General features: G+C 43.7%; 1 protein-coding gene across 1 annotated transcript; it reads right to left on the bottom strand.

The window, feature by feature from the left end:
* Window positions 1-256: 256 nt before the first annotated feature.
* Window positions 257-23,613, bottom strand: LOC142413202 (vitellogenin-2-like). The gene is made up of 35 exons (XM_075509249.1): window positions 23,550-23,613; window positions 23,181-23,201; window positions 22,839-22,990; window positions 20,758-21,009; window positions 20,447-20,608; window positions 20,144-20,292; window positions 19,561-19,711; window positions 19,296-19,453; window positions 19,048-19,213; window positions 18,418-18,543; window positions 17,116-17,334; window positions 16,491-16,708; window positions 16,275-16,372; window positions 15,725-15,849; window positions 14,953-15,054; window positions 14,232-14,351; window positions 13,943-14,132; window positions 13,513-13,606; window positions 12,558-12,743; window positions 12,206-12,350; window positions 11,202-11,430; window positions 10,938-11,113; window positions 10,342-10,677; window positions 9,930-9,977; window positions 9,682-9,768; window positions 7,915-8,127; window positions 7,680-7,822; window positions 6,194-6,332; window positions 5,337-5,472; window positions 4,009-4,195; window positions 2,605-2,696; window positions 2,027-2,124; window positions 1,787-1,946; window positions 528-689; window positions 257-372 (listed from the first exon to the last, which is right to left on the bottom strand). Exons 1-35 carry the CDS (start codon window positions 23,587-23,589, stop codon window positions 257-259), a joined length of 5,196 nt encoding a protein of 1,731 aa, XP_075365364.1. The 5' UTR covers window positions 23,590-23,613.
* Between the last annotated feature and the right edge of the window lie 1,779 nt (window positions 23,614-25,392).

Here is a 25,392-nt window from a genome sequence, read left to right as displayed (position 1 = left end):
CCCTCAGGGAGGCACTTGTTCGGGGAGAAATGATCTTGACTGACCGCTTTTACAGAGCAACGGTTTATTAAAAGACCAAACCCGGCGAAGGGTGTCCAGAATTATTTTCGAGATCTCAAAATAACTAGAGAAGAACGATCTCCTGAAGGGGACAGGGCCTTATCCTCACTGTCCAAACCAGCCGTGTGCGCAGGGTCGCAGGCCATGGGGGCTGACGCTGACACCGAGAAACGAGTGGATCCTGTGGAATGGGGCGTCACGCCGGGCACGACTGATGTTGACAGGAACATGCCGTGTGAGCAGAAACCGTGCTCACGATGTCCTCGGATTTCTGGTCTAGCCTAATCTGTCCTTCCAGGTTGAGAGTGGAGTCTGTAAATGAGAAGAGAGGAAAAAGAGGTCGTGGGAGGGGTTTTTTATACATCGAGGTACTCACATGTTAGTTTGGTCAACCTCATGATTTTTCACAGAATCAGAGTCTGACGTACTGGTTGTGTTGTGCACAAGTACCCGTCCTGCAGACTCACCAGCTGGTACACAGTGGAAGCCCATGGAGACAGGAACAGTCCTGGTTGCTGAACAGCCTTCTACGCAGTGTAGGACTGGCTCCACGGAGAAGCATTTTGCTGCCTTCTTCTCAAATGCAACTGGCTTCTCAATTTTGACAAATTTGCACTGCAGCTTACAAGCTATAAAACATTAATTCTCTTAAAGCACCTACAGAATTTATATAAATAACTCTTTGGACTTAATTTGTAGAATTAGCAACAAGATCAATGGATAAACCAAGTGACACAAGCTACGTGAAACTAGTCTGATTGAAGTGAGTCGATTTTCTGTCAGTGGCTTAGGCTGTGAGAAAATCAGGCATGTGGGGCATAGTCCCAGGGACAGAGGCTTGCCAAATAGGATCTAGGTAGGACACAGGTGTCCAAATCCAAAAAGATGCGTGTGAAAACCTTGGTCAAGTGACGCTCAACTTTACTCAAACTATAACAGCACTTCATTTTGGGGCAGCAGTGGGTCCTAGACATCCGTATATCCAATTCTGCACAGTGCCTACCGTTACCTTGCCACGGTAGCTTAGTCCTTAAGCCTCTGTGATCCAGGCTTTCCGGGACCAGTCCCCCTAGGGGAGCTTGATCTAAGCATGTATTGCAAAAATGCCACCACATGCCCGGAGGGTTGGGTTCCACACAAAATACGGTGCACCCTAATGTTAGCAATATGTTCATGTTGTTGTTTTTGTACAGGACCTTAATGGTAAGAACAATCATTCCTGGGCTGAAGGTTTCAGATTAAGTTAGTCTTCGGCCTGAGGAAATTAGAACACGTATTTCCCACCTCAAATGCCCTCTAGTTTGATAGCCAGGGCTAGATTTTAAATTTTTTCCTGGGAAACTAAAAGCCTGGAAATCACAGAATAGAAATAAAGAATGAAATGATTAAGGACGACATAAAATGTCTTTTGTCAACAATCAAGCTGCCTACTTTTCATACTAACTTACAATCTTGGGGAGTTTTAAGTTTATGATTGTATCTGGAACACACAAACTTCAGGTAACTACATAGTGCATAAGAAGCTGATAGAAAAATGCAACAAAACCAAAACTTGCAGTGAACTACCAAACTCAGGAAACCCAGATTTTTTTTTAGTCTATGGCCACTAATCACAAAAATAGTGGAAAATAAGATGATTGTGCTACAATTAATATAAATCATCTATTTGTGTGACTAATTAATTAGTCAAAGGCAATGACATTAATATATATTAGAGTCTTAGTACCTCCAGCACAGGGATCTTCTGAGATGATCCAGGACTGACCAAAACTCACTGCATCTTTAGCTAAATATCCACTGGGCATTTGATATTCCCTTTCCGTCTCAGCATCATATTTTCCACAAATACCACATGTTTTTCCAGCCATCCAGAAAGCAACCTGAATCTTTGTGGAAATAAAGAAAAGATGCACTTAAATGTTTTTCTTCTAAAAATACGACCACTGAAAAGAATTTAAAAAAATACCTCAAGTCTATGCCCATCATAATATAGTTTATCTATGCCGTAATCCGGGGCTTTTAGTGACAGGCCTTCCTTTTCGCTACTGATCAGCATGCTTGCATCTGCAACAAAACAGCAAAAAGGGGTTTCTTTTAAAAGGAAGTTACTGTTTTAGGGTCCGACCTGAACCACTTGTTAAATTCCTGGGAACTTAATGCAGGCTCTAATGTACCTTGAAAGAGGTGAGGGAAGTGAGAAAGACCATACTGCTCCCTGCCCTGGAACAAGCCGAAGCCCTGTGACAAGGGTGGCCATGGCCAGGGGACATCTAGGTGCTTGTTCTGTGGCTCTCTGTGATCAGCGCGAGGTACCACAGCCCTGCATTATTTGGTTTGTGCAAAGATACACAGGATCAGCATCTCCTTCTTTGCTCATCTCTCTTGTCACCCCCTATGAAAGCTAGCATGAAGGTATGTTAAAATCACCTAATTGTTTCTCAAACTAGGGCGGTCTTTATCTTGAGAGGTGTTTGAAGGATCACATCTTCTCCTTCTTCAAAATACCAGAAAAGATTAAACGAAATACAAAGATGAGTCTCTTACCAGAATTAGATGTATATGGAACATCTGTTGGGGCTTGAACACCATTAATCTTCAACTGGATGAGTCCATTGGAAACATACATGTCAACCTCACTTTAAGTAAAGGAAATGAGTATAAACAAATGCTTCTCCTTCGCCCTACTCAGCTCACAAATTCTAGTCCTGGTAGAACCAACACTGCAGGATGCTCATATCATTCTGGCATGAATCACCTGGTACCCTTTGGGAGGAAGATTGAGAGCCCAGGAAAGCGTGCCAGGAGGAGCACTCACAATACACCTTTCCCTGGCTTTACTCATCTCTGAGTGTCTGCTTGTGGCCACAGTTCAGGCAGGAAGACACCAGGCTACAGGGACCCTTGCTGCAGAACAGTATAATTGCTACTATGTTTGCATAAATTGAAGGTGCTTTACATTTCAAAGGAAGATTGGATTCCCTACAGCAGTTCTCTTACAGCCTGAATAGTCTGCGTATTGTACTATTTTCTTCAGAGCAGTGTTTGCTCTAATGAAGAAATACGAAGCTCAAGCACATGAAAAGCACATCCATACAGTTGTATGAAATGATCAGGAATGATACAGTGACGAGTATCACAAAAGATACAAGAAGAAAAAACAAGCATCTTTCTGTTCTTCCACAAGACAGGTGCCGGGAATACTAGTTTCTTTCTGTTTCTCTAGCGTTATGGCACAGTTAGGCACACAATTTTCAGAAATAAATAATTACTTGTAATGAAACCTTACAGATCACGTGCTTATGTGCTTTGAAGAATACTCCCTACAATGATTTTGGTGTGCATAATCCCATACAATTTAGAGTATCAGACTATACTTTTAAAGAAGAACCTACGATGGCGGAGGTGATTGCTCCAAGATGAAACAAAGTGTGTCTTAAGTTAATTTCAAATAGATTAGAACTTTATGCACCAACTAAGGGATGACCTAAGAGAGTGCCTCTAATCTGGGATAAGTAATTCCCTTTTTAGCTATGTTAATTTCTCAACATCTCTGCTGAGATGATTGTGGGTGCTAATTAGTGCCAGTTATTAGCTTAGTGTAGGAGGCCAGACTGAATGATTACAATAGTCCCTTTGGGATTTATAGTTTGTGTCCACCTAATTACTGAGAACTGAAGTGAGATGGTTAAATGCTAACAAATTAATGAAGAATTTTGGGCAGTAAAGACTTTAGGTTACTGTGAACCTCAGATATATTTCAGAAGCACTTTTGAAAGACAGAGTCCCAAATCCCAGTGGCACTCCTAGAAATCTTTCCATTGACATCAGTAATTTTTGCATGAGTCTTATGCTGCCCAGTCTGCACCAATCTGCCCTAACAATCTGGTCTTCACATTTATAGCATATTCAGCTTGACATCTATTTGTCATTAAGTTTACAGTTACTTACTGGCTGGCGAGTCTGACATTTATTGCTGTAAGGTCAGCAGACTCTTCAAGTCTTTTCATCATCACCAGGAATTTCAGTTCTGGACTACAGTCCTGCACCAAGACATGGTAGCAATTTTCAGGCATTGAATAGTTAAATTCAACTCCATTGAAGGTTGTGATCATATTTTGGAAAACTGAACAACGAGCTGAAAAAAAAAAAAAAAAAAATCAGTCAAAAGCAAGCCTTTTATACTTTATACAAGACAGTTATTCTATTTTAGATTTGCAATTTAAAAAAAAAGACCATTTTCTGGTTTTACCTATTCCCACGTAAAAGCAAAATGATTCCTTCAGACAAAATATTGCATTTGTAGTAATACGAAAGCAAGACTTTGCCAGTCCCCAGACAGCAGTGCAACCCACTCATGATTCAGTCGTTGTGTGAGATAAATTCGGCTCACAACTGGTGCTGGTGCAACTCTGTTTGTGACCTTTTGGCTTTTGTAACTTTATTGTAGTCAAAAGAATTTCTCAAATGCTGTTAACAATTCACATATTAACACTAGAGGAAATTCACTAAAATGCTGTTACCTTTATTGAGTCATAACCAGGATTAGAAATAGTTAGAATATGAGGAGGAAAAAAAGCCACACTAGAGTAAACTTCTCCCTTTTTCACTGTAATGGTATTTTGTTGGAAATCCTACCAGCTCTGATTGGAAGTTATTTTACAGCAATTTTAATTAATACGGACTAGTTTTGGTGTTTACCAAAGAAATGTGCATAGGTATGATGTTAGCCCACTGATTTCAAGCAAAATATGACTCCTTGTCCCAGGATTACATAAAGCTTGTCCATTTAAAATTTACCCTAAGTAAGTATGATGTGATTAGCTCTTAATACAGCATTAATGAAACAATAATCCCTTCAGAATCAAGTGCAGGAGGTGAAATTAATGGGTATACTTTTGAAGCTGTTTTAGCTTCGACATAAGCACTATTCAAGCAGAGCACCCCAAACCTGAGGTCACTTACATGTCCCTCTTATAAATTTTGTAATTTTTTTTCTTCATCCAATCTCTGAAGCTGAAATGGATGCATTTGGGAATGGATACGTTTGGAATCACTATTTGTCATGGAACTGAATATTTAATCTTACTAATATAAGTTTCCTTTTCTTTAAGTCTTTGCAGCCTCACAGATTTTCATACAGTTGGGTTTATTTCTGTCTGAAGTCCAACTGATTTTTAAGTGAATGTAAAATAATTTCAGGTTATGTCAAAAGCATAAATTGTATTTGCAAAATCTGGAAAGTCAATCAATGCTCATGCAGATAGTTAATTGCTGACCTTTAAAGCTTTCAATGATTGAAAGTGTTGCTTGGGAAAAGACATTCCGATCAGGGGATGGTAGTGTTGAAGTTGCTGTACCTGGACTTGAAGGGAATGGCAGGGGAAGTCTGATGGCTCTGTCATAAATCGTGAGCTGAAAATCAGTCAGAAAACAAACATGAATGTAAATGCAAAATGCAATGTAGAGATGAGATAGCATTTTCCTATACTGTTCAAAGAGGACTGTACTGACTGAAATCTAAATTAGAATCTAGATTTAGGTCAGAGCTAAAAAGAAATCGATTCCTCTGTCTACAGCATGAAATAGCTAGCTCTACAGTTTGACACATCTGCAACCTATAGAATAGCAGTGCTATAAGTGAAGTTTGATATTCACCAATTTGCAGCTTTTTGGGGAGTTGTACATCGCATTTGGTCACAGTCCGAACAGTGTGCTTACCTGAGATGCACACCCTCTCCTTGCCTATATGTTGAAGGCTGCTATTTGGCTGTCATGCTTCTCTACAGCCTGGTTTTATTATCTTTTCCAAGACACAGGAAAACCTATCATCTTCCTGAAGATTTGGGAAGGAGTGGTCTTTTTAATAAGTTATTGTTAATGTGCTATCAATCATGATGGTTGTTTTGTAACCTGCTTCTTATTTCATGTGTTTGCATGCTACATGAGAAAGAGAAACGTGTTGTAAGATATTTTCATAACAGAACCAACTGCGTCAATATAATGTCTTGTGATGGGAGCTTCTTTATAGTTTAACAAGTAAAAAAAAAAAAAAATCAGTGGGTTAAAAAAGCTATTAACCTTCAATTTCATAAGTACTGAATGCCCCAGGGTAAAAGAGAGTGGAAATAGTTACCTCAGGTAGCTTGAGCACCACATTGCATGTTCTTGGAGACGTCAGAGCCATAACCAAGGTTGCCTGGTGAGAGGGACCACGCTGTTGCCTTTGGGAATACCCAAGCACATATGCAGCTCCTGGAAGAAATGAGTAGAACCTGGAAAAGAGAGTAAGTGATTAAAACGATCTGTCTTTGAAAAAATTGGTTATTATTTGTTCAGACTAAAATACCCCCATAGAGTAATATGCATTCTTTGTTAGACACGTTTTTTATCAGGGTTTGGTAATACATGGTGTTGTGTATGGGAGGAGGGGCAGGCAGATTTTAACTGTTACTGGGTGAAACAGTCTTCAAGAGACTGGATGACAGAGTGATATGAGAAGAAAAGTATAGCCAACTTGTTTTAAACACATTCAGAGTTAAAAATAGGCACTGATTACATAAAAACTAAAATACTAACATGCTAAAAAATAGATGACCTCATATTAATTTGTCAGTCCTGCAGTGGTAACTTTTAGCAAGGATCCTTCTCCCACTAAGATTGTCAATGAGTTGACAGAGGGATCCCTATGATAGGGTTCCCTTACAGGCTTGGGACTCAAATAGAGAAATACAGAAAATATTCCTTTAAAAAAGGCATAGTCTCAGAGCAGAAAAAAGCTGAGTTCTGTGGCTTTGCTCCAGGATAGCCAACTGGATGCTTTCATCCCCTCTAATAAAAGCAGATAACAGCACTTCAGGTAAATCAGTCTAATATAAAAAATTATCCTCTTCAGTAGACATGCGTTAACCAAATCACCTGTATGCCTTTAATGTGAAAGCTTGTGTTGCATGCATATTTAGCTAACTGAGTTGTTGTATGTGTCTGTATTTTGGTAGCACTATGAAAAAAGATTAGGCTTTGATATGGATCTATATGTTATTGTGGGCAAACGCATGTATGAATACAATGAATGAATGAATCCAATAGATACTATATGTGTATGGATAGACATATATGTGAACTGAATCCAGCAGTTACAGTTTTCTTACACTAAGCGTCACACAACATTTGCTATTTAGTGTGCAATAAGCCTTATGGGCTTATTTGTATCACCTTCTTTGGAAGCTGGAGGTAAGGTGCCTACGTTAGGACATTACTCGGCCTGTACAGTCAATAGGAGACAGACTCCTTCAAAGAACCAAGGTTAGGCTTCTGCTCTGAGCCTCCGTCAATTAGGAGGCATCAGGAGACCAATTTCCTAATTCAGGCACTTTAAATTAAAAGTCTACAATAGATCAGGTGAATCCCATCATCCCCTTTGTTTCAAGAGGTTTTCCTGCAAACGAAAATGCACTGCTTTGAGGGAATGAATACACAGAAAAAACAGACGCGTAATCAGATTTTATAATATCATACTGATTAAGGGGAATTTTTCCAGCTCAGAAATTGCAGAACTGAATTGGTAATTATCTGGAGCATTGACACAGGTGAATTTTTCAAAAACTAAAGTAAAATCTCACCATCTTGCAGTTGTTCGGACTATTGAAGGTACTTTTAGCCACTCCAGCTTCATCTGCATAGCTGGATAAGCAGCAAATTGCCCTGTTGCAATCTGAGTAGCAATCTGGTAGTCCTGGCAATCTTTACCCCATTTAAGAGAACCCTAGTAGAGGGGAATATATGTATTTTTGTATAAAACATAGTAAGATCATTATATTTCATTTACATTTGAGCTGAACATTATTTTAAACTTACCGTTGCTTTATGGGAATTTATTACTGAAGCATCAGCACAGAGTTTCCATCTACGTGGTCCTGTGATGCTTGAAACAAACATCTGTATCCTCAATCTCATGGGTTGTGTATCAGTGTATAGTACAAACTGTAATCCCGTCGGCTGCTCGTTTCTGTGGATGGCACGAAGGACTGCAGCCAGTATTGGTGGTTTGCTGTCTCCCAAGAATTTAGGCTTAAGTCAGTAGAGAGGAAATAGAGACCAAAGACATAAACAAAGCATTAAAATTACTGTATTAAAACCACAGATAAATACTTTCTGAATGAAACTTTTCCTTTACAAATACTTTTTTTATGTGAAGTATGGGAAAGTTTCATTGTTCGATCTATTCGTTCATATGTAGTTCTTCCACAGTCTTTCAAGGGAGAGCTGTCACCACCTATGTAAGTAAAACAGTAGTGTTAGGAATCTTTTTGTAAAGTAATTTCAGTGTAACAAGAGGAAGTATGGAGTAGGACCCTACTGTATAAAGAACCAACATTGTGCAGCTCAGCACTGCTCTCTTACCAACCTGTAGTTTAGCTGATAGTCTTTTTGTTAACATTCGTTTAACCACCTATTTCAAACCGTGATAATTTGTGTTGACAGAGGGATCCGTTCAGTGCAGTCTGAAGTGCAGCACTGCCGTCGAGGAGCAGCACGTGGCCCCGTTCAAAGTCGGAGCCTTGTGCCCGGCAGCAACAGCCGCTGCGGCTGTGACGGCCCTACCTGAGCTGTGGGGCAGGAGTCCCCACCTGGCCAGGGGAGAGCTGCAGGTGGGACGAGGTGTGGGGCAGCGGGTCCCCCCTGCACTGCCACGTCCGAGCGACAGAGACCCGCAGAAGGATTAGGTGGGAGAGAGCTGGCAAGGGCTTAGGGGGAAATGGGGAAAGAGCAAGGCTGTGGCTGAGGAAGAAGATGTATGTGGTGAGAGCATTGGGGAAGACTGGGAAGAGTTCAGGGAAGCAGTAATGTGGTGAAAAGATGGACAAGAGAGGTGAATTCAAGTTACACAGGAGTGGGGGGGGGAGGAGGTAGATCTGGTTGCCTTTTTTCCACAAGCTACTTGGACTAACAACTGGGAGCTGCTGGTGCGGAGGGGGTGCCTCAGCAAAGTAAGGTTTAGTATTTTGTAGGCATGTAGGTCATTGCCTGAATGTGTGAATTTTTCCTTTGATGAAATCTGCTCCAGATGCCATTAGTTCTTACAATAGTTCTCGACAGAAAGACCAGGTACCATTGACTATGTACCATGCAGTCATTCCTGAATAAACACCTGGATTGCTGTCAAAGTTGGAACATTACTGCAAGATCAAGGTCTTTTCAAAGGCCTTGTATGGTCCTGCTAACATGAACAGAAGTACTTGGCAGTGAAGACCTAATGAACAAGAGTGGTGGAGTCAAGTCCTGGACCTTTACAGAGAGCTATGCAATAAAAAATATACCTGAAACTAGTTTCTGATCAAGCAGGTCAGCACTTCTAAAGTGTTTTCAACTCAGTAACACAAACTTCAACATATACAGCAATACATTCCAGTTTCATTAAAAAATGTAGCCTGTATTAAGTGAATATTAAAAAAACATCCAATGGCTATCCAATGTGCTCACCTTTATGAAACAGGAAACAATTTTCTTTCTATATATTATCTAATATGCTAAATCACCATATTTTTCCTATTCTGTTATAAACATACAATAACTGGAAATCCAAAGTGAATGGTTTTATTTCTTGTAGATTAAGACGCTCACCTGAGAGATGGCTCTAGAGATGCCTCCATCACTAGCTGAAGAAGAGGAGGAGCTGATGCTGCTGTTCAGGACTTCCCTTCCTGGGTCCTGCAAAACCAGAGAATCATCCTGAAGCCAGTTGTTTACCAGTGGAAGTTGTTGCAGAATTAATTTCTCATATTTTCATTCTCGGAGAACTAAGCTCTAATTGCAGCAAAGCCAGTGAGAGCAGTTGTAGGCCCTGCTCACTGTATAAGCAGTAAATGTACCTGTTCATCTGCTGGCTTGAACCAAAACTGGTAAACAGGTAGATCTGTCTGTGAAAATAGATAGTATGTAAGAAGATCTAAGAGAAGACAAAGAACTAACTTTTGAGAAATGCATTAAAAAGTTCAGTATTGAGTAGGGAAAAAAAGGCAAAACAAAACTAATTTTTTTAAACATTTTAAACTGAAATCTTCTGAAATGTGAAACTTCTGAACTGAAATGCTTCAGAGAACCAGAGAGGTTAAAAAGGGGAAGAAGCTCTGCTAGGTGGTTACCTTGTCCATCCTGCAGCAAACAGCCACCCTCAACAGTCTGTTTTCTCTTTCTTTGGTCCATGCTCTATGGGCACAATTTCCTGATGTACAAAAACATCCACTACAAGAAATATAAAAAGGTCCAGCCTGGGTGAATTACCTGTTGGTTGGAATATTCACTGTGCCCACTGCAGTGCCTGTCTCCAGAGTGGTCTTCTCCGCTGCTGCTGCAGATTTTACTGCTAGCAGAGCTGACGCTGCTGCTGCTTCTCCTGCCACCGCTGCTCCCGCTGCTGCTGCCACGCTTCTTTCCAGATTGCCTTATTTCATATTTCTTGTGTTCGTTTCCAGCCTCTTTACCATCAGCAGAGGAAGCAGTGGAAGAAGAGGATGAACTGGAGAGGGGGGTTGCACTGGGCTCTGCCCAGAGGTCTGTAACTACAGTCTTGTCTTTTCTGAGAATCCGTTTCTTACGGTGCCGTGTTTTATTTGCGACCTCCAAAAACAGTTCAAAGTGTTATGAATTTATAGCTTGTTCTGTAACATTTCTCCAGGTGTCAGACAAGCTGCTCACCACAGGCTTTCAAGGAAATACAACTTCCTGGCCCCACACACTGCTGAAGCTGCACCAGAACTCACCTAGACCCATTCCTCCCAGCCAAAATCCTTGCTTTCCCGTGCCACTTTTCCACACTGGAAACCCTTGGCTTCATTTATAGGAAAATATTTCCCTCTCCGATGCTCAAAGTCTCTTACCTTGAGCACATTTTCAATGCCTAGAATCTTCTTCAGTTTAACTTGAATGTCCTCGTGTGGAGATGTCTCATCCTCTTCCTTAGGCTCTGAGCTTGCTACATCAATTATTTTGGAAGCTGCTTTGGGTCCTGCCTGAATCTCCAGCTGTATTTTGTCAATATCAGCATCTGTATGAACTAAAGTCAAGATACTTACATTCCAGGGTTGTGCTGCTTGAACAGCATTCACAGCGATTGACAAAAAAGCTTGTTGTCATGACTGTACCTGGCTTCAAAACTATTTTGGCTTCAAGTTCTCCAAGCAATTTGTGCAGATAGGTATTTCTTAAGAAAGCAGAATTTCGTGACTTTAGGCTGAGACAAGCAGAACATCCCAAGCTCTCAAGTTTTCTACAGAAGATGCCTGTGTAAAATCTTCCTCCTACACTGTGGTGATGTGCCTCTTCTGAACCTTGCTGGTATCCTTTGGATATCACACTAGGAATATTGCTTTGCTGCATTAAACAAAAATATGGCAAATAAAGATATTTTCCACAGAAAAATTGTCACAGCTCCTAAAATCTTTCCTCCTATTAATGAAGAGAATGACAGTCCTGCCTAAGTAAGGAAGCACTGCTTAAAATTAGAGATCCAAGCACTGGAAGCAGTGGGGTTTCCTCCAAATTGCTCTGTGGAAGAGGACAGCTCTCCTGCCCAGCCTTTCCCAGGCAGTGTTTCACAAACAAACTTCCCAATGAGAACCCGCAGGGCTCTTCGGAGGGGCTATTTCTCTGCATCAGTTTTGGGCTACCAGCCTTCCTGTTGCGAGTCAACCTGTCCTTCCCATGCCAGCCTCAGAAGCTGAAAAGCACCTAAGAGAATGGGCTTCTGCAATCCACTGCAGGGATTACCTCAGGATTTGGGAAGAAAAATGTATATCCTGCCCAAGAGCCATCTTTTCCACGTTGCTCTGGCTCAGGAAAGAAAGGGACACTGTACAAGGGGTATGAATTTCACACACCCTCCCCAAGCCTGTGAAGAAATAGGAAGACATGCTTTCAAAGCAACCCTACCTGCATGAGATGATGAGAGTGAGCAGACTGAATGATCATGTCTTGAACCCATTGGGACTTACGTTAGGCTTGGTTTGGGATATGTCAGGCACGTGTTGAATCTCACAGTTTCTGTATTTGTTAGCCAGCTGCTGTGTTGGGGGTGCTCAGCCCCTCTGAGGAGCTGTCTGTTTGTTCTCTACCTGTCTGCAATACAGATGGTGAGAGGTCTTCTTACCTTCCAGCTGCCAGGTCTTGGAGATCTCTCTGATGGCTGAAATGGCTGGTCAGAGATACTTGGTACTTCTCCTTTGGGGAGAAGCTGGGATTTCTTTTCGGAATCTACTTCTTCCATGTTCCTCGAAATAGCATAAACTTCACTCCTGTGGAGGTGATAAATGGCACACAAGTGGGCCTACTGCCTGACTTTGCTTACCTGTCTTTGGGGGTGCAAAAAAGACAATACTAAGCTTTATGTGGCTGCCAAGGGATGGCAGAGCCTAACAAAGAGTTGTACGTTCATGGTTTTGTATCCGGGAGCTCACAATCAGTAAGACGTAACAAGCAAAATGCAACAAGCTCTTCTGTACCTCACAGCTGCAAGCTCAACCTCCTGACGGCAGGGAGGGGTTTCAATCTTCACGTTTTTCTCTTTCATATTTATCCTGGCATCAAATTTCATTGTAGTGTTGGCACTGAACTCTGCATGAAATTCAAGACCACTCTGAAAGTATCGTGTGTTAATCCCCATCATTGCAATCATGTGAAAATGTGCCCTGAAGGAGTGGAAATAAAAACATGCATAATTACAGATTAATATGCACATATTTAACTTTGAAATGCAAAATTGCATTTTCATTATGTTCTTTTTATTGTAAGAGCCACTACTGATGGATAAAGAGATGTAGCATATAACGATTAAAAAAAAGCTGAAGTGCCACTGGAAAAGGTGAAGGGATTTATCTGATAAACAAAGCTAACATGGACCCTCTCACTTCCTTGTCACTGATACATTGCTTGAGCACAAGCTAATGCCAGAATCTCTACTAGCTTCAGATTGTGTCTAGTTGTTTATTAATAGCATCACTATTATTATGATAATTATTACTATTATCATTATTAGTACTGTTGCATTTGCTTTTGCGGATCCAGAAGCATTTCCCTTTACCTCCTCAAATCCCCCCAGCTTTTGCCTGGTGGTGATGCGATTCTACGTTGAACTTGTAAAAACCTGTTCATACATAAGCAAATATATCTTCACAGCTTAGTATCTTTAGTCCCTGAACACGTACAAACGTGAGCATTTTTAGCAATGGCAGAACAGCGCAGCATCCTGTGGGATACAGTACACAGTGCTACGTTTGCAGGGTCATAAAGCATCAGGTGATTGTGTTGCATTCTCACAACTTCAGTGCCCTGGACTAGCAGAGCCGTCCCAAATCTGGGACAAGTAAGACCCCTATATAACAACATGTAATCACATATCTGTTTCAAATATAAATATAAATGCTTGTGTATGCATGTGAAAATATATGTCATTTTTACTTTGGCTTGATGTCAGCATGAATATCCATGTTGGTTTCCAACAACTGTGAAGGTCTAAAGTTGTCAGATAATGGTGGTGATATCTGTATATCCACTGCAAAAAACAGACAGGAATTATATGAACAGAGAAAAAATAAATGCTGGAGATGCAATGTTTTCAATAAGCATAGTAGTTAACACACGGACTGCTTTTACATTTTGAAATACTTTATGTGATTATTTAAAGATTGCTTCTCCAGACCAGGGTTATACAAATATGTCCCAGGTGAAACGTGCTAATTACTTCTCAAACCCTTTGGAGGTAGCTGGACACTAATGTTTCCACATTACAAGAGTATTTTTCAAGATTATAGAGGGATATAATTTCAGCAGAGGGATTGGACCCACAATTATTGTGGGGAAGCTGCTCAGTTTGGCATCCCAAGCTCACCGTTGGCCGCAGCCTGGGCCAGTGCGGCACTGCACAGACTGAGCTCCAGCGGCAGGCCGACCACCGTGGGGACAATGTGCCGCAGCTCAGCCACCATCGCTGGCAGGGTCCATCGGCCTGAAATGCCTCGCTGAACCTCTTCCACCACTTTTTTCACCACTGGCTGCCAGTTTGATGATCCAGTTAGACTCTGAAAACAGAGAAATAGGTTAGGTAAGTAGGTAAGAAGAGACGGAGAAGGGAAATTATTCAGCATCGCGGACAAAGAAGACAACAGCCTTGTCAGTACCGTCATGGTCTGCTGAATGGCATCTTTATCGATGTCAGCAAAGGCAATCTCTTGGCCCAATACTTTGACGTAAGCGGACACCAGAGGGTCTTCGGGAGGTAGTTCTTTCCATCCCAGAAGCTGCAGTGTTAAGGAGAGATGGGGAGAAAGAAAAGCGGCAGATAATGTTACTTCAAATACAGTAATGTATTAGCAAAGAGTAGATCCCATCTGAAGGATGCTAACCATGGTTCCTTAGCCAAAAACAAATAGACATCTTACAGGTCTGAACCAATGTGACCTTTCTTATGTTGCATAACTGACTTCAGTGGGAGCTTTCCCGCATAAGGATGAGGTAAGGACTTGGTAATTTTTGCTGCTGTAAGTAATGGGTGACACCCAAGGACTCATGGACAAAAATCTTACTCAAGAATCACTTTTAAAGAGAAGAGCAACCACTTACTGTGTTTTAACATATGCTTTAAAACACATGAATTTTGGCTACCAGCATCATCATCATCTTTTGTACTGTACATTAAGGGCTGACACGTGTTGAGTGAGAAGGTAGCATCTGTTGACAACGTAAGTACAATGTAGGTACATCTTTCCGTGACCAAACAGGATGACTGACTCCTTTCTCACGGAAACATCAAAGGGACGGCTCGGTGGTTGGCTGATGCAACCCCGGCGCTGGCGGGAACTGTGTATTGCAAACAGATCGGAAGGGTGCGTAGAGGCGTACCGTTTTACCGAGTTCCTTCAGTGTCTTGTATGTATCATACTCGGCAAAGGGAATATTCTGCTTCCTGATAAGCTTGGTTAGGCTTTGTGACCGGAGAGCCACCTGTAGAAAACAGAGTCAGGTGTCACAGCCCAAGTACAAGAGAGCCCAGGAAAACCTTTGTACCTAGTATTACACTCACCGAGGCCGCTCTAAATACATACTTCATGAAGCCATTGCACTTATAAGCCTATGTCTACCTGGCAGATGACTGTAGGCTATGGCTGCAGGTGCTGAGGACACGCTGAGCCAGCTTTGAATTAGTCAGCAGGGATAATTTTAGGGCAGTGCAGAGCTCGGCCCAGGCTGCACAGCTTGCCCAAGAAGCTGAGTAAATGCCTGCATGCTGTTACATGGATCATCATGCTGCCCTGGCTGCACTGCTGGCTGAAATTTAATTTCAGATGCTATTTCCCTGTAGTTATGCAAAATACCCTAGATGCCACGTGACTTTAGGTAGGCAGATGAATGTTCTGCTGCATAGCCTTTCCTCTGCTCTCCTAGATTTTCATGCCCATGCTGAATGTGTTCGTTGATGAATGTATGTGTCAAGAAGCCCAAATAAAAGAAGAAGCCTAAGCAAAATCATAATCATTATCTAAATTTTCTCTTCCATATCTGCCCTCACAGCCAGAGATGGAGTTAAACACTACATCACTGTCCAAATGGTTTAACAAGTAATACTGTCTGTAGCTGGCTTGCATCTAGCTGGCTGTTTTAATGAAATACTTACCTCGATAATATCTGTTGCAGTATTTGCATAATATCCTCTTACTTTTGTGATTATATCGGATGGAAACATGGTGCTGGGACTGTTCATTAGATAGACCCTCCAAATGGCACCAGCCTGATATTCGGCTATCACAGGAATAAAAAGCAGCAGAGATTTTGGTTAGGGTCTCCGAGGTGTCTGGTGCATGTAAGCCACCTCAGGTACGTGCTGTAGTAGATCACAAGGGGTTCTGCCAGGATTCAGTCCCACGAGTCCTCAAGTTTGCAACCTCAAGAGGAGAAATTTGTTCTAGGGTAGAGCCGACACAGCCACAGTGGCTGAAGAAAGAGGCCTAAATCCATGTGCAGGCACCGCTTTCCCCAGCAGATACCCAGAGAGCAGTAGAACACCCTCAGGGGATTTTGCATGTTAGGAGGCTCTTGTGCTTTTGCTATTTCAAGGGCACACTAAACTCACAGCCTGTGATTGGATTTTGGATGAAAATCACGGAACACAATAGAGGCATTTGGCTGCGTAAGCTGGAGCAGTGAACAGGGCACCTGGTACTCACAGGAATAATCGCCGACATGAATGACCTTGCTGTAACGATAGCTCAGCCTGTCAAGTCTGGGGCTCAGTAGTTTAATGGCAATGTTGCAAGCAGCAGATCTGAGTAATAAAGAGTTAAAATCATATGAAAATAGTTGACTGTGACCAAATTCTTAGAAAACTGCAGGAAAAAAAGCACCATTTGCTACTAAAAAAACGTACTTCTTCCTCTACTTACAGATTATAGAGCTGTGGGATCCTGCCTACTGCCAAAGCCTTCATGTGTGAATATGTGAAACTGGCTACTTGTAAGCTGGGCTCCGTCAGCAGCGAGCTGGCCATAGCTGTTACAGTTGGAAGAGCAGGCTTAGTTTCAAAGAGGACAACACAAGCCACCATTCGGACGTTAGGAGCAAGTGTGTTGTCCATAAAGACCTGGAGGGAGATCTCCCGTACCTAGAGGAGGAAGATACAACCTGTGAGTACCTCATAACTTCTCAGTGAGAAGTGGTTCCTAAACCGTGTATGTGTGGTCTGCAGTGAATGGAGAACAAAACCCTAAACAGAGACTTGAGCATGGGGCCTGTCACCGAGAATGAAGATGCTGCTGGGTGCACAGCGAACAGGGCTGGAAGAGACAGCCATTAGTAATGGGCCCAGTGTTACAGCCACTAAAGCAACCTCTTTCCCAGGATATCAGCAGGGACAGGGTGATGTCAGGAATTTGCAGTGTGGGAAGACCAGTAACTGCGAAATTGGCCCAGAGTTGCTAACATTACCTGATGGCTTTATTATTCCTGAATCACTAAGTCAACCCAGATCATACCCTCTAAGACATTAATTTAAATAATCATTTCAGTTACTTTTGCAGGGTCTTTTCTGGCAATTTTCCTCAAGGCCAACACGGCATCAGCATGAATTCTGTTTGGTAATGAAGCTGCAGCCGGGGAAAACGTTGGCAAAAGCTTCAGGATGCGTTTGATACTGGCCGGCTCTCCTGCATTGCCGATGGCTTTCAGGGCCAAGGCCATGTCTTTGGCATCACCTTTGCTGGTGGCTTCAGCAGCAAGGTCGTGGAGTGGCTGAAAACAGAGCAGACTGTTAATCTGTGTTAATCTTATCAGGTAACGATCTGGTAATAATGCATAAAAGTATGCTTTGCCGTAGCAAGCAAAACAACTACTGGTGCAGAGCCCTGAGTAAAGTTGTTCAGATTTTTCTCCCAGGAAAAGTGTCACCATCATTATCGGGATGCCAAACCTGGAACATACAAGCAAACTTGGTTTTCTCCTTACACAGTGTTGTAACTGGTTTTCAGTTGTGCCTGAGCCTGAGCGTAGGAGATAATCCTAGGTGGATGCCTGCACCAGAGACTCTCTTGCAAGTTCAAGAGCAGCCCCGAGCTGACGCTGGGTTCAGTCGTTCCTGGGGCACCTCCACTCGCCCTGCCAGCCTGCAGCCCTCAGGGGCTGCACAGCTGCAGGGTTGCACGTGCGTGTTTTTCACTTCCTATAGCAGCAGCAATTTCACTTAAACAGTTTTGCTGTCCTGAGAAGACAAATTACCCTTCTGGTGGCTTGGCCGTGTTTCACTCTTTTTTGGAAGATTTAAACACGTCAGATACCAACAGGCCATCTCAGTGCTGCGGTCCTTTTGAGTAAGGAGCCAGAGCTGCATAGTCCAAGGACAATGTCCTGACTATTTCTGACAGTGATATGCAATTATGTAGCAGGGCCTCTTTGGAAGCCCTAACCTATGACATATCTAGAGCTTTGCTTATATTCACACTTTAGTACCTTTTTAATAGATTTTTTAAGTATGCTCTACCTAATGTAAAAGCAGAGAGAAGAATCATAGTTATTTTGCTTTAATCCTAAATTTGTCATACCTAAACTCAGTTTCAGGTTGTTTACAGAATCCATTATCCCCACGGGCTTCTACCACTTACATTTGAAATTCTGAACTGTTAAGACCAGATTTTTCAAAGGCATCAGCTCGGTGTTTCATTCTGTCTTTGCAATTTTGCAGGCAATCACAGCTAAGAGTGAGGTATGTAAACAGCAAATAAACAGCAAATTACCTACTTTCCAGCATTGTGAGAGCTAAGGTAGAGACATTTTAAAAATGTCTTCACCTCCTATGAATAAGAAATAAGAGTCACCTACCTGAAGAAGTTCATTTGGACAAAGTGAAATCTGAGCACAGTATTTATTTACCATGCTACCATATCCCAGGTAAGCAATTATTCGATGCATTGGTGCTTTCTGGATTTGGGGACAGGTCAGAAAATGCTGCAGAAGAAAGAAGTAACAGTCTTTAATGTTTCTAGTAATTAGAGCTGATATTTAGTGAAAATTACATTTGAGAAATAAATAGTTAAAGTTACTTTGGATTTTTCCTAAATATTTTCAGAAGTTAAATCAAATGCTCATCACTCAGCTAAGATAAAAGTAAATAGACTCACTCCAGTTATACTGTATGTACTTTAGATTTTGGTTACATTATATTATTTTCTTCAGTTTGTCTATTTTTAAAAAAATGTTTATTTTGGCAAAAATATATCAATAGCAATTTTCTTAGGATTTGTGGATTTTAACATCAAATATCAAAGCCATTTAAAATGTTGGCAACAAGTGTTTGGAAACATTTTCTAAAGCATTCCCCATTTTTGTTAATACCTTGCATTTTACAAATTTAGAAGGAAATATGTTGCAGCTCTGACTTCTGTGAATCCTGTGAATTCACCTTTAAAAAGGAGTGAGAGGGAAATAGAAGGAAAAATGATCTGTACTCACTGAGGCAATGTCTAGGGTTTGCTTGTTGGGCGTAACAAAATGGAAGGCAAGAGGGAGAGTCGCAGCTGCTTCCCAGATGTTCAGCTTCTCTTCATGAATTTTTTGCTTCAGGAATCTGAATGTGTCAGTAGCTCCAGCAGCACAGATGGCACTCAGGAACCAGTGTCTGCCAGGGAGGGAACGATTCATTATCCCCATTGCCCAGTATGCCTGTGATCAGAAATCCTGGCTGAAGGCACTACAGTTACCTGTAGGGAACGTCGTTCGCAAACTGCACCCACAAAGACTCAATTTGATCAAGGGTCACTATACGAAAAAGCTGGACCACTTGTAAGAACTTGGCTGAAGCTTCTTTAGTGGCTCCTTCCTCGTTATTCTGAGCTAATTGCCGCAGTGTTTCTGTTAACTATGGGAAAAACCAGACAGTTGGAAGGATCCATGTCTAAAATAATTATGTGATGACCTGTTAGCCTTATCAATAATGAAAGAGTATGACAAGTGAGCCTCTAATACCTGTAAATCTGGATTTTTAATCCTTATTAGAGGAATTGGCATCTGGAGTAGCTCTCCTGAGAAATGATAACGAAGACTCCCCTGGTTTTGCAGCTGAGTTTTTGGTGCACTGATGGGAGTCCTTTTAATGTTGACCAAAGACAGTTCTTGTCTTCAAGAGAGAGAAAGAAATGCATCAGTAGCCTTTAACTGCATGGTGTGCGTGGAGGACACATACAGCAGCTGGAGCAGACTGAGGAGTGCCCAGCAGGACCGTTGCATTGACCACAAACGGATCATGCACTTCTCAGTTAATGCGTTGCTCAGGATTATCTGAAAATGTTATAGGACTGGCGAGAGCTTTCATTAGAGTTTGCCAAAGTCTCTGAGAGGTTGGACAAATGATTCAGGTGGCCCAGCAAAATCCCCACACGGCAGGACACGGGACCTGGCTGGGCTTCCCGAGGGACAAACTGTGCCTTGGCCCTTTGCAGCCCACAGGCTAGTGCTTCTTTTTAACTCACAAATCAACAGTAAATATGGTTAGACATCTCCTCCTGGCTCTGATAATCACAGCTACGCTAAGAACACACATGGCACCTACCGTGCCTCCATGACTGCTGCCCCGTTGGGTTCATTGAAGGGCGAGATCTGGTACAGCTGCTCAGACACAGCAGACGTCATCAAGGCCCCGCTGTCACCATACTTCATCTTGTAAGTGAACATCACCATGCCCTTAATGTTTCTGACTTTCTAGAAGTGCAAAGAGACCCGCTCACAAATACGAACGGGTGGTAGTTAATTGAGCACAGACGAACCAAACGCCCTACTAGCATCAGTGTGACGCACGGGTGTTTGGCAGTGGCTTACGCCCGAGCGCGGCAGCAGGGCTCCACGCTGCTCATACCAGGGGGCAGGCGGGGCAGGGGCGGATGTACGCCATTCCCATGTTCTTCACCGCTTTCTCCTGGCAGTCTGTCAGGTCCTTGCTTTTGGAAATGGTGGCACGGCTATTCTTGCTGTCGTCCTGGATAACGTATCTGGTTTGGCAGATGCCTTCAATCCCAGCCTGTGAGTATTGATTAAACACAATGAACTTTCCATTTGAAACAGCAATTAATAGGTCAAAGAAAATTGCCTGCGAAGTGTATGTACAGACAAGTTACTATATAACAGTAAAATGAGAATAAAAGTAAAATCAGAATGGAAAAAACAAACCTCCTGTAGTTCATACACATTTTGTGACTTTTTGATGGTTATCTGCATCATGTTTAGAATCCCTCTCACTAGGTTAGTGCATAGGATGGGACAGTCCTCAGGGGCAAAAATACTTCCGACCCTTCCCTCAGTGTATTCAAACTTAAAGGCTTGGCTGAAACATGCAGCAAGGGTCTCTGTGAGCCTCGAAGATGGAGCGAAGGGGTCCGTGGGCCAGAAGCCGTTGTATTCCTCCAGCTTTGGGGATCGAATCTGTGAACAAAATTAGGAAAATATTCATCCTGTTCATTGAGTTTGAAACAGTGCAATAACAGGGAAACTGGGCACTTCCAGTCCATGGCTGGACACAAGCCACTTATCCAACACCACAGGAAACATTTTCCTCCTCGGGCTCTTCTGCCGGGCCTAGGAAGCATCCTTGAAAATGCAATTTCCACAAAGGATTTCTGCCAGAAAAATAAGATCATGCAAGCAGCATTCAAAACTTCAGCAAGTCTGGTGAAGGTTGCTGGGTGAGCGAAACACTGGCTGCCAGCCATCTCTACGGAAAGGACACTTGCCCGTTTTCCCCAGATGCCCAGTGAGAGCTCCCTTCGGTCCGCAAGGCAGCCAAGCCATTGCTCAAGCTGCCTGCCTAGACAAACACATGGGAACTATTTTGGCTGCTGCTCCGGATCCAGCACGTCCCAGAGCACCAAAGCCTCGGCACAGCTGATGTGGAAGCAGAGATGACCACGGGACCTCGCACGGGAGATGGCCCGGCGGGAGCTGAAGTGGCTTTGGAAGCGGCTCTCATCATCTTGAGCTTATCAAGCTGTAAAGCTTGCACACAAGTCCTCGACTGCTACCTAGTGGGAAATGCGTGCCTGCATGCACATACGTACCTAGTCACATACACACACGCCTCCCACCCGCGTACATAAAAGTACATGTTCCTGCATAGAGGGAAATGGTGTGGGTTTAGTGCTCTATTTCATTTTAGGCATTTATAATCAATGCTGCAAGGGTGGCTTGCCTCTTGTCACGTTTTCTCAAATTAAATCCTGCTCAAGACTATTGTCTGCAATTGCTAAAGTTATAGCAACTCTAGCGAGGTTACACAGAGCCTGCAATTGCAGCAGTGTGTAAAGCCTGATAATGGGTATTCCTTCCCACTGTTTCAGTAAATATGCACAGGATTACAGATGGAGTAAACTCCTAGGACGAATGCTAAGTGCCCTCTTACCGATTTCTCCCCACGTGGTGTCTTCTAGATCCCTTTTCTGTGGTCTTTCATTCCATGCCAGTATTTTAAGCTGTTTAGTTTAATCTTTTTGATGAGTAACAGCACTTCCAGATCTGATATCGTTATGCCAAGTACAAGCATTACCGTTAGAATTCTTCACATTTGACTTAATGCCTATGTGAAGAATATCAAAAGGAAGATAATAGAGACAGACGGGAATTTCTCATGTGATATCTGAATTCTAGCGTTGAGCTTTTCTCAGGCTATGGATCCGGTTGAAAAACATGGGTATTTCATGCTTGAGTTCTCCTCATGGTCATACTCCAGCTTAGTGTTGCCTTAGTAAAACTGTCATAAGGCCATTTCTTTAAAGCAGCTGCCTGCCGTATTTCTGCATGGAGATGAACCTAAGGCAGCTTTAGTCAGGGGGGCTCAGGTACTGATGGCAGCAGAGCTGGAGCAGCTCTGGCTCCCTCCCGCAGAGGCGCAGGCTGCGAGGAAGCCTGCGGTGCTGTCTCTGGGTCACTACCCGTAACCCAAAGCAGTTTGGCTACAGCTGCAGACACTCCAGCGGTGCCCTTGGCTCCCCCCAGCACGGCGCGGGGGTACGGGGTGCAAAGCGCAGTGCCCGTGCCCGCACCTCTGCCGCGCTGGGGGAATCACCACTGCCTGAGCAAAGCCATTTGGCCTGACGTTGGGCTTACAGGGTCACCTCGGCACCGGGAAGGGCCCTAAGCTTTCGTGTGAGCTTTGCATCTTTTTGTCGTTTATTTTACCGGCCTGGAAGTATGAACCAAATGTCTGTAGCTGTGCGATGAGGGCGGGTGGGTGGGTCCACATGCCCGTGGTGATTTACCTGGAGAAGGTGGTCACTGCGAGACACACGGCTGATCTCCAGCTTGCAGGTCAGCCTCACCCCTGCCGTTGCCAGGCCTCTGCCAGGCAGCCCGTGCAGGATGAAGCTCTCGTAGCCATAGAGGTAGGTCTTGCCGGTATGAAAAACAGGCTCTATTAGAAAAACAAAACAAACCAGAAACACCTCCTTCGCTATGACCGTTGTGATGTTACTTGCAAGAACCATCCCAGCAAAGAAGGGTGAGGCTGCTACTGCTGAAAAATCTGTGCAAGCAGTGGGCAAGGCACGGCCGTAGGGGAGGACAGCCTGGGAGCTGCTCGCTGGCGGTGGGAGCTCACTTACCGAGGTCCTGCTTCTGACCCCCTGTGTGGGAGGAAAGAGAAGGATGCGTGAGAAATCCCCATCTCTGGGGACACTTTACATTTATTATTCATTTACACAGAGTGCTAATGGTTGGCAAACAACCAGTAATGGGCTCCTGGGGTGCACCCCACACCCCCGGGACACCGAGCCTGCGCCAGCCCCGCTCACTAGCCGCTGCTTGCTCTGCTTTTCCCCTGCTGCTAAGCTTAGGCACAGAAATCTAATAGTCATAAAAGCACTTCAGCAAACTGAGCTGTAAATACCCGTGAAAGGCCGTGAGGAGTTGCAGTTTGCTCAGGGCTGCAGTGGCCACCATAGCTCTGCAGTAGTGGTAAAGCTTCAACTTACCCACGAGGGCGAGCACCAGGGCCAGGACGAGTCCCTTCATGCTAAAAGCAACTGAAGACTGCAGGGGAACATGTGCGGCTTTTATAGAAGAATTATTAACAGGCACAGTGAATTTTGTTGAGTTATCAACTTTTTATCAACCACTCAAACCCTTTGAGGGAGATGGGGTCGGGGACAAGGTGCCGGCTGTTATTGCTGAGCCAAAACCATCACAAGCAATTTTGTTCTCACTTCACCAGCTGAATGCTCTGAAAGTACCTTTTGAAGCAGGTGCGTAAAAGTATTAAAATGTAGTTAAAGCCAAAATATTTATTGTGTAAGAAAACCTACTAATTATCCTTATTCATTGGAAGCACCTGGTGCTATTGCAGTCTGTGCTAACCTTGCCCAGGTTATCCTGACCTGACCATAAGGCACACAGCTTATCTAACTGATAGTGCTTCAGCAGGATTGCGCAAAATCCCCGGGCAGCCCTCCGGTGCCGCTGCGCCGATACCCGCCTGCCGCGAGCTGGGCACGCCGTCACCCACAGCACTGCTCGCTGGGGACGCGGAGTTCACCCAGTAACACGGACCTCCCGCCCTTGTCACAAAGACCGTGGCTAAACGCCGCTGGTGTTCATGCTTCCCTCACCTGCCTTCTCTTACAGGTCTAATGCGTCAGCCCCTTTCACCGCCGTGATTACCCGTGGCGGGGTGTCGGCGAGGGCTGCGAGGTGGAACGGGTGAGGCTGACGGGCGTTACGGACACAAACCTCTTAGTGTACAAAGGCGTACGAAGTCTGGTTCACCCTCACTCATTTCACATCGTGTGACAAGGGTCGGCATCTTCACCCCACGGTGGAGCCCCCTTCTCCCGTCGGTAGGCGTTTCCCCTGTCCCTTTGGAGGCAGCCCCGCAGGTCCCTCAGGCTGCTCTTGGTCCAGGATTTGGCCAGGTCCCCTGGTCCCCCGCAGCCGGGGCGTGGAGCTGGGCTGGGCCGGGGCTGAGGGGAGCCACCCACACCGCTCCCGTCGAGACCTGCACGGGGAGGGTCACGGCAGCCCCGGGACTGAGGGTTCAGGTTGGCACTGCGCGGCCACCGTTTGCCCACCAACCTTCTCCTCCGCGGGCGGGGAACCGAAGCTGCTGCCCAGCTCACTGTGGGAAGGGGCTGGATTCAGTTTCTCATCAACAGAACAGTGGCTCCTATCCAAGACGGCTTAGTTTTCATAATGCTCTTCAGCTGATGTTTTTTTATAATTGGCAGTTGGGACATAATTTATAACGTCTGACAAACTGTGGATTTTGTTCCTAGATCAAAGATTGCATCTGTAGGGTAAAAAAAAAATAATAATTTTGAAGCATGTCAAATAGTTCACCGTATTTTTACCGGCACTATATTCTGGTCCCATTTGTTTTAACCCTTTCCCCTGTAAAACTGATGGTACGTGATAGAAAAGCCAAGCCACTCATTAGTGAGCTGTGTCATGTCTTTGGAGACTTGGTAAATGGTAAATGTAGCTAAAGGATTTGAGTGTACAGCTACTGGTGACTGGTAATTGAGGCTCAAAAGTTAATGTATTATGGCATAACTATATGCAGCTGCACAGGTTTTTTTAAAAAAAAAAAACAAAAACAAAAACCACCTTGCGGGCAGCGAGGACTCGAGGTCAGTGGCAGTGCAAGCAGAAGAGCGCTGCTGTGATGGCAGATTAAATGCAACGATGCTTGTATTCAGTGTCTCAAAATTATAACACTGTATCACCAAACCACTGCACTATCACAGTGACACCGTGAACCGTAACACTCCTCAAAATAAGGGTCGTCCCGGGGGGCTGTGCGGGCTGTGCCTGGCTGCAAGG

The sequence above is a fragment of the Mycteria americana genome, chromosome 7 (assembly GCF_035582795.1).
Source record: "Mycteria americana isolate JAX WOST 10 ecotype Jacksonville Zoo and Gardens chromosome 7, USCA_MyAme_1.0, whole genome shotgun sequence".
Taxonomy (NCBI): Eukaryota; Metazoa; Chordata; class Aves; order Ciconiiformes; family Ciconiidae; genus Mycteria; species Mycteria americana.
This window is presented reverse-complemented; position numbering and strand designations above follow the sequence as displayed.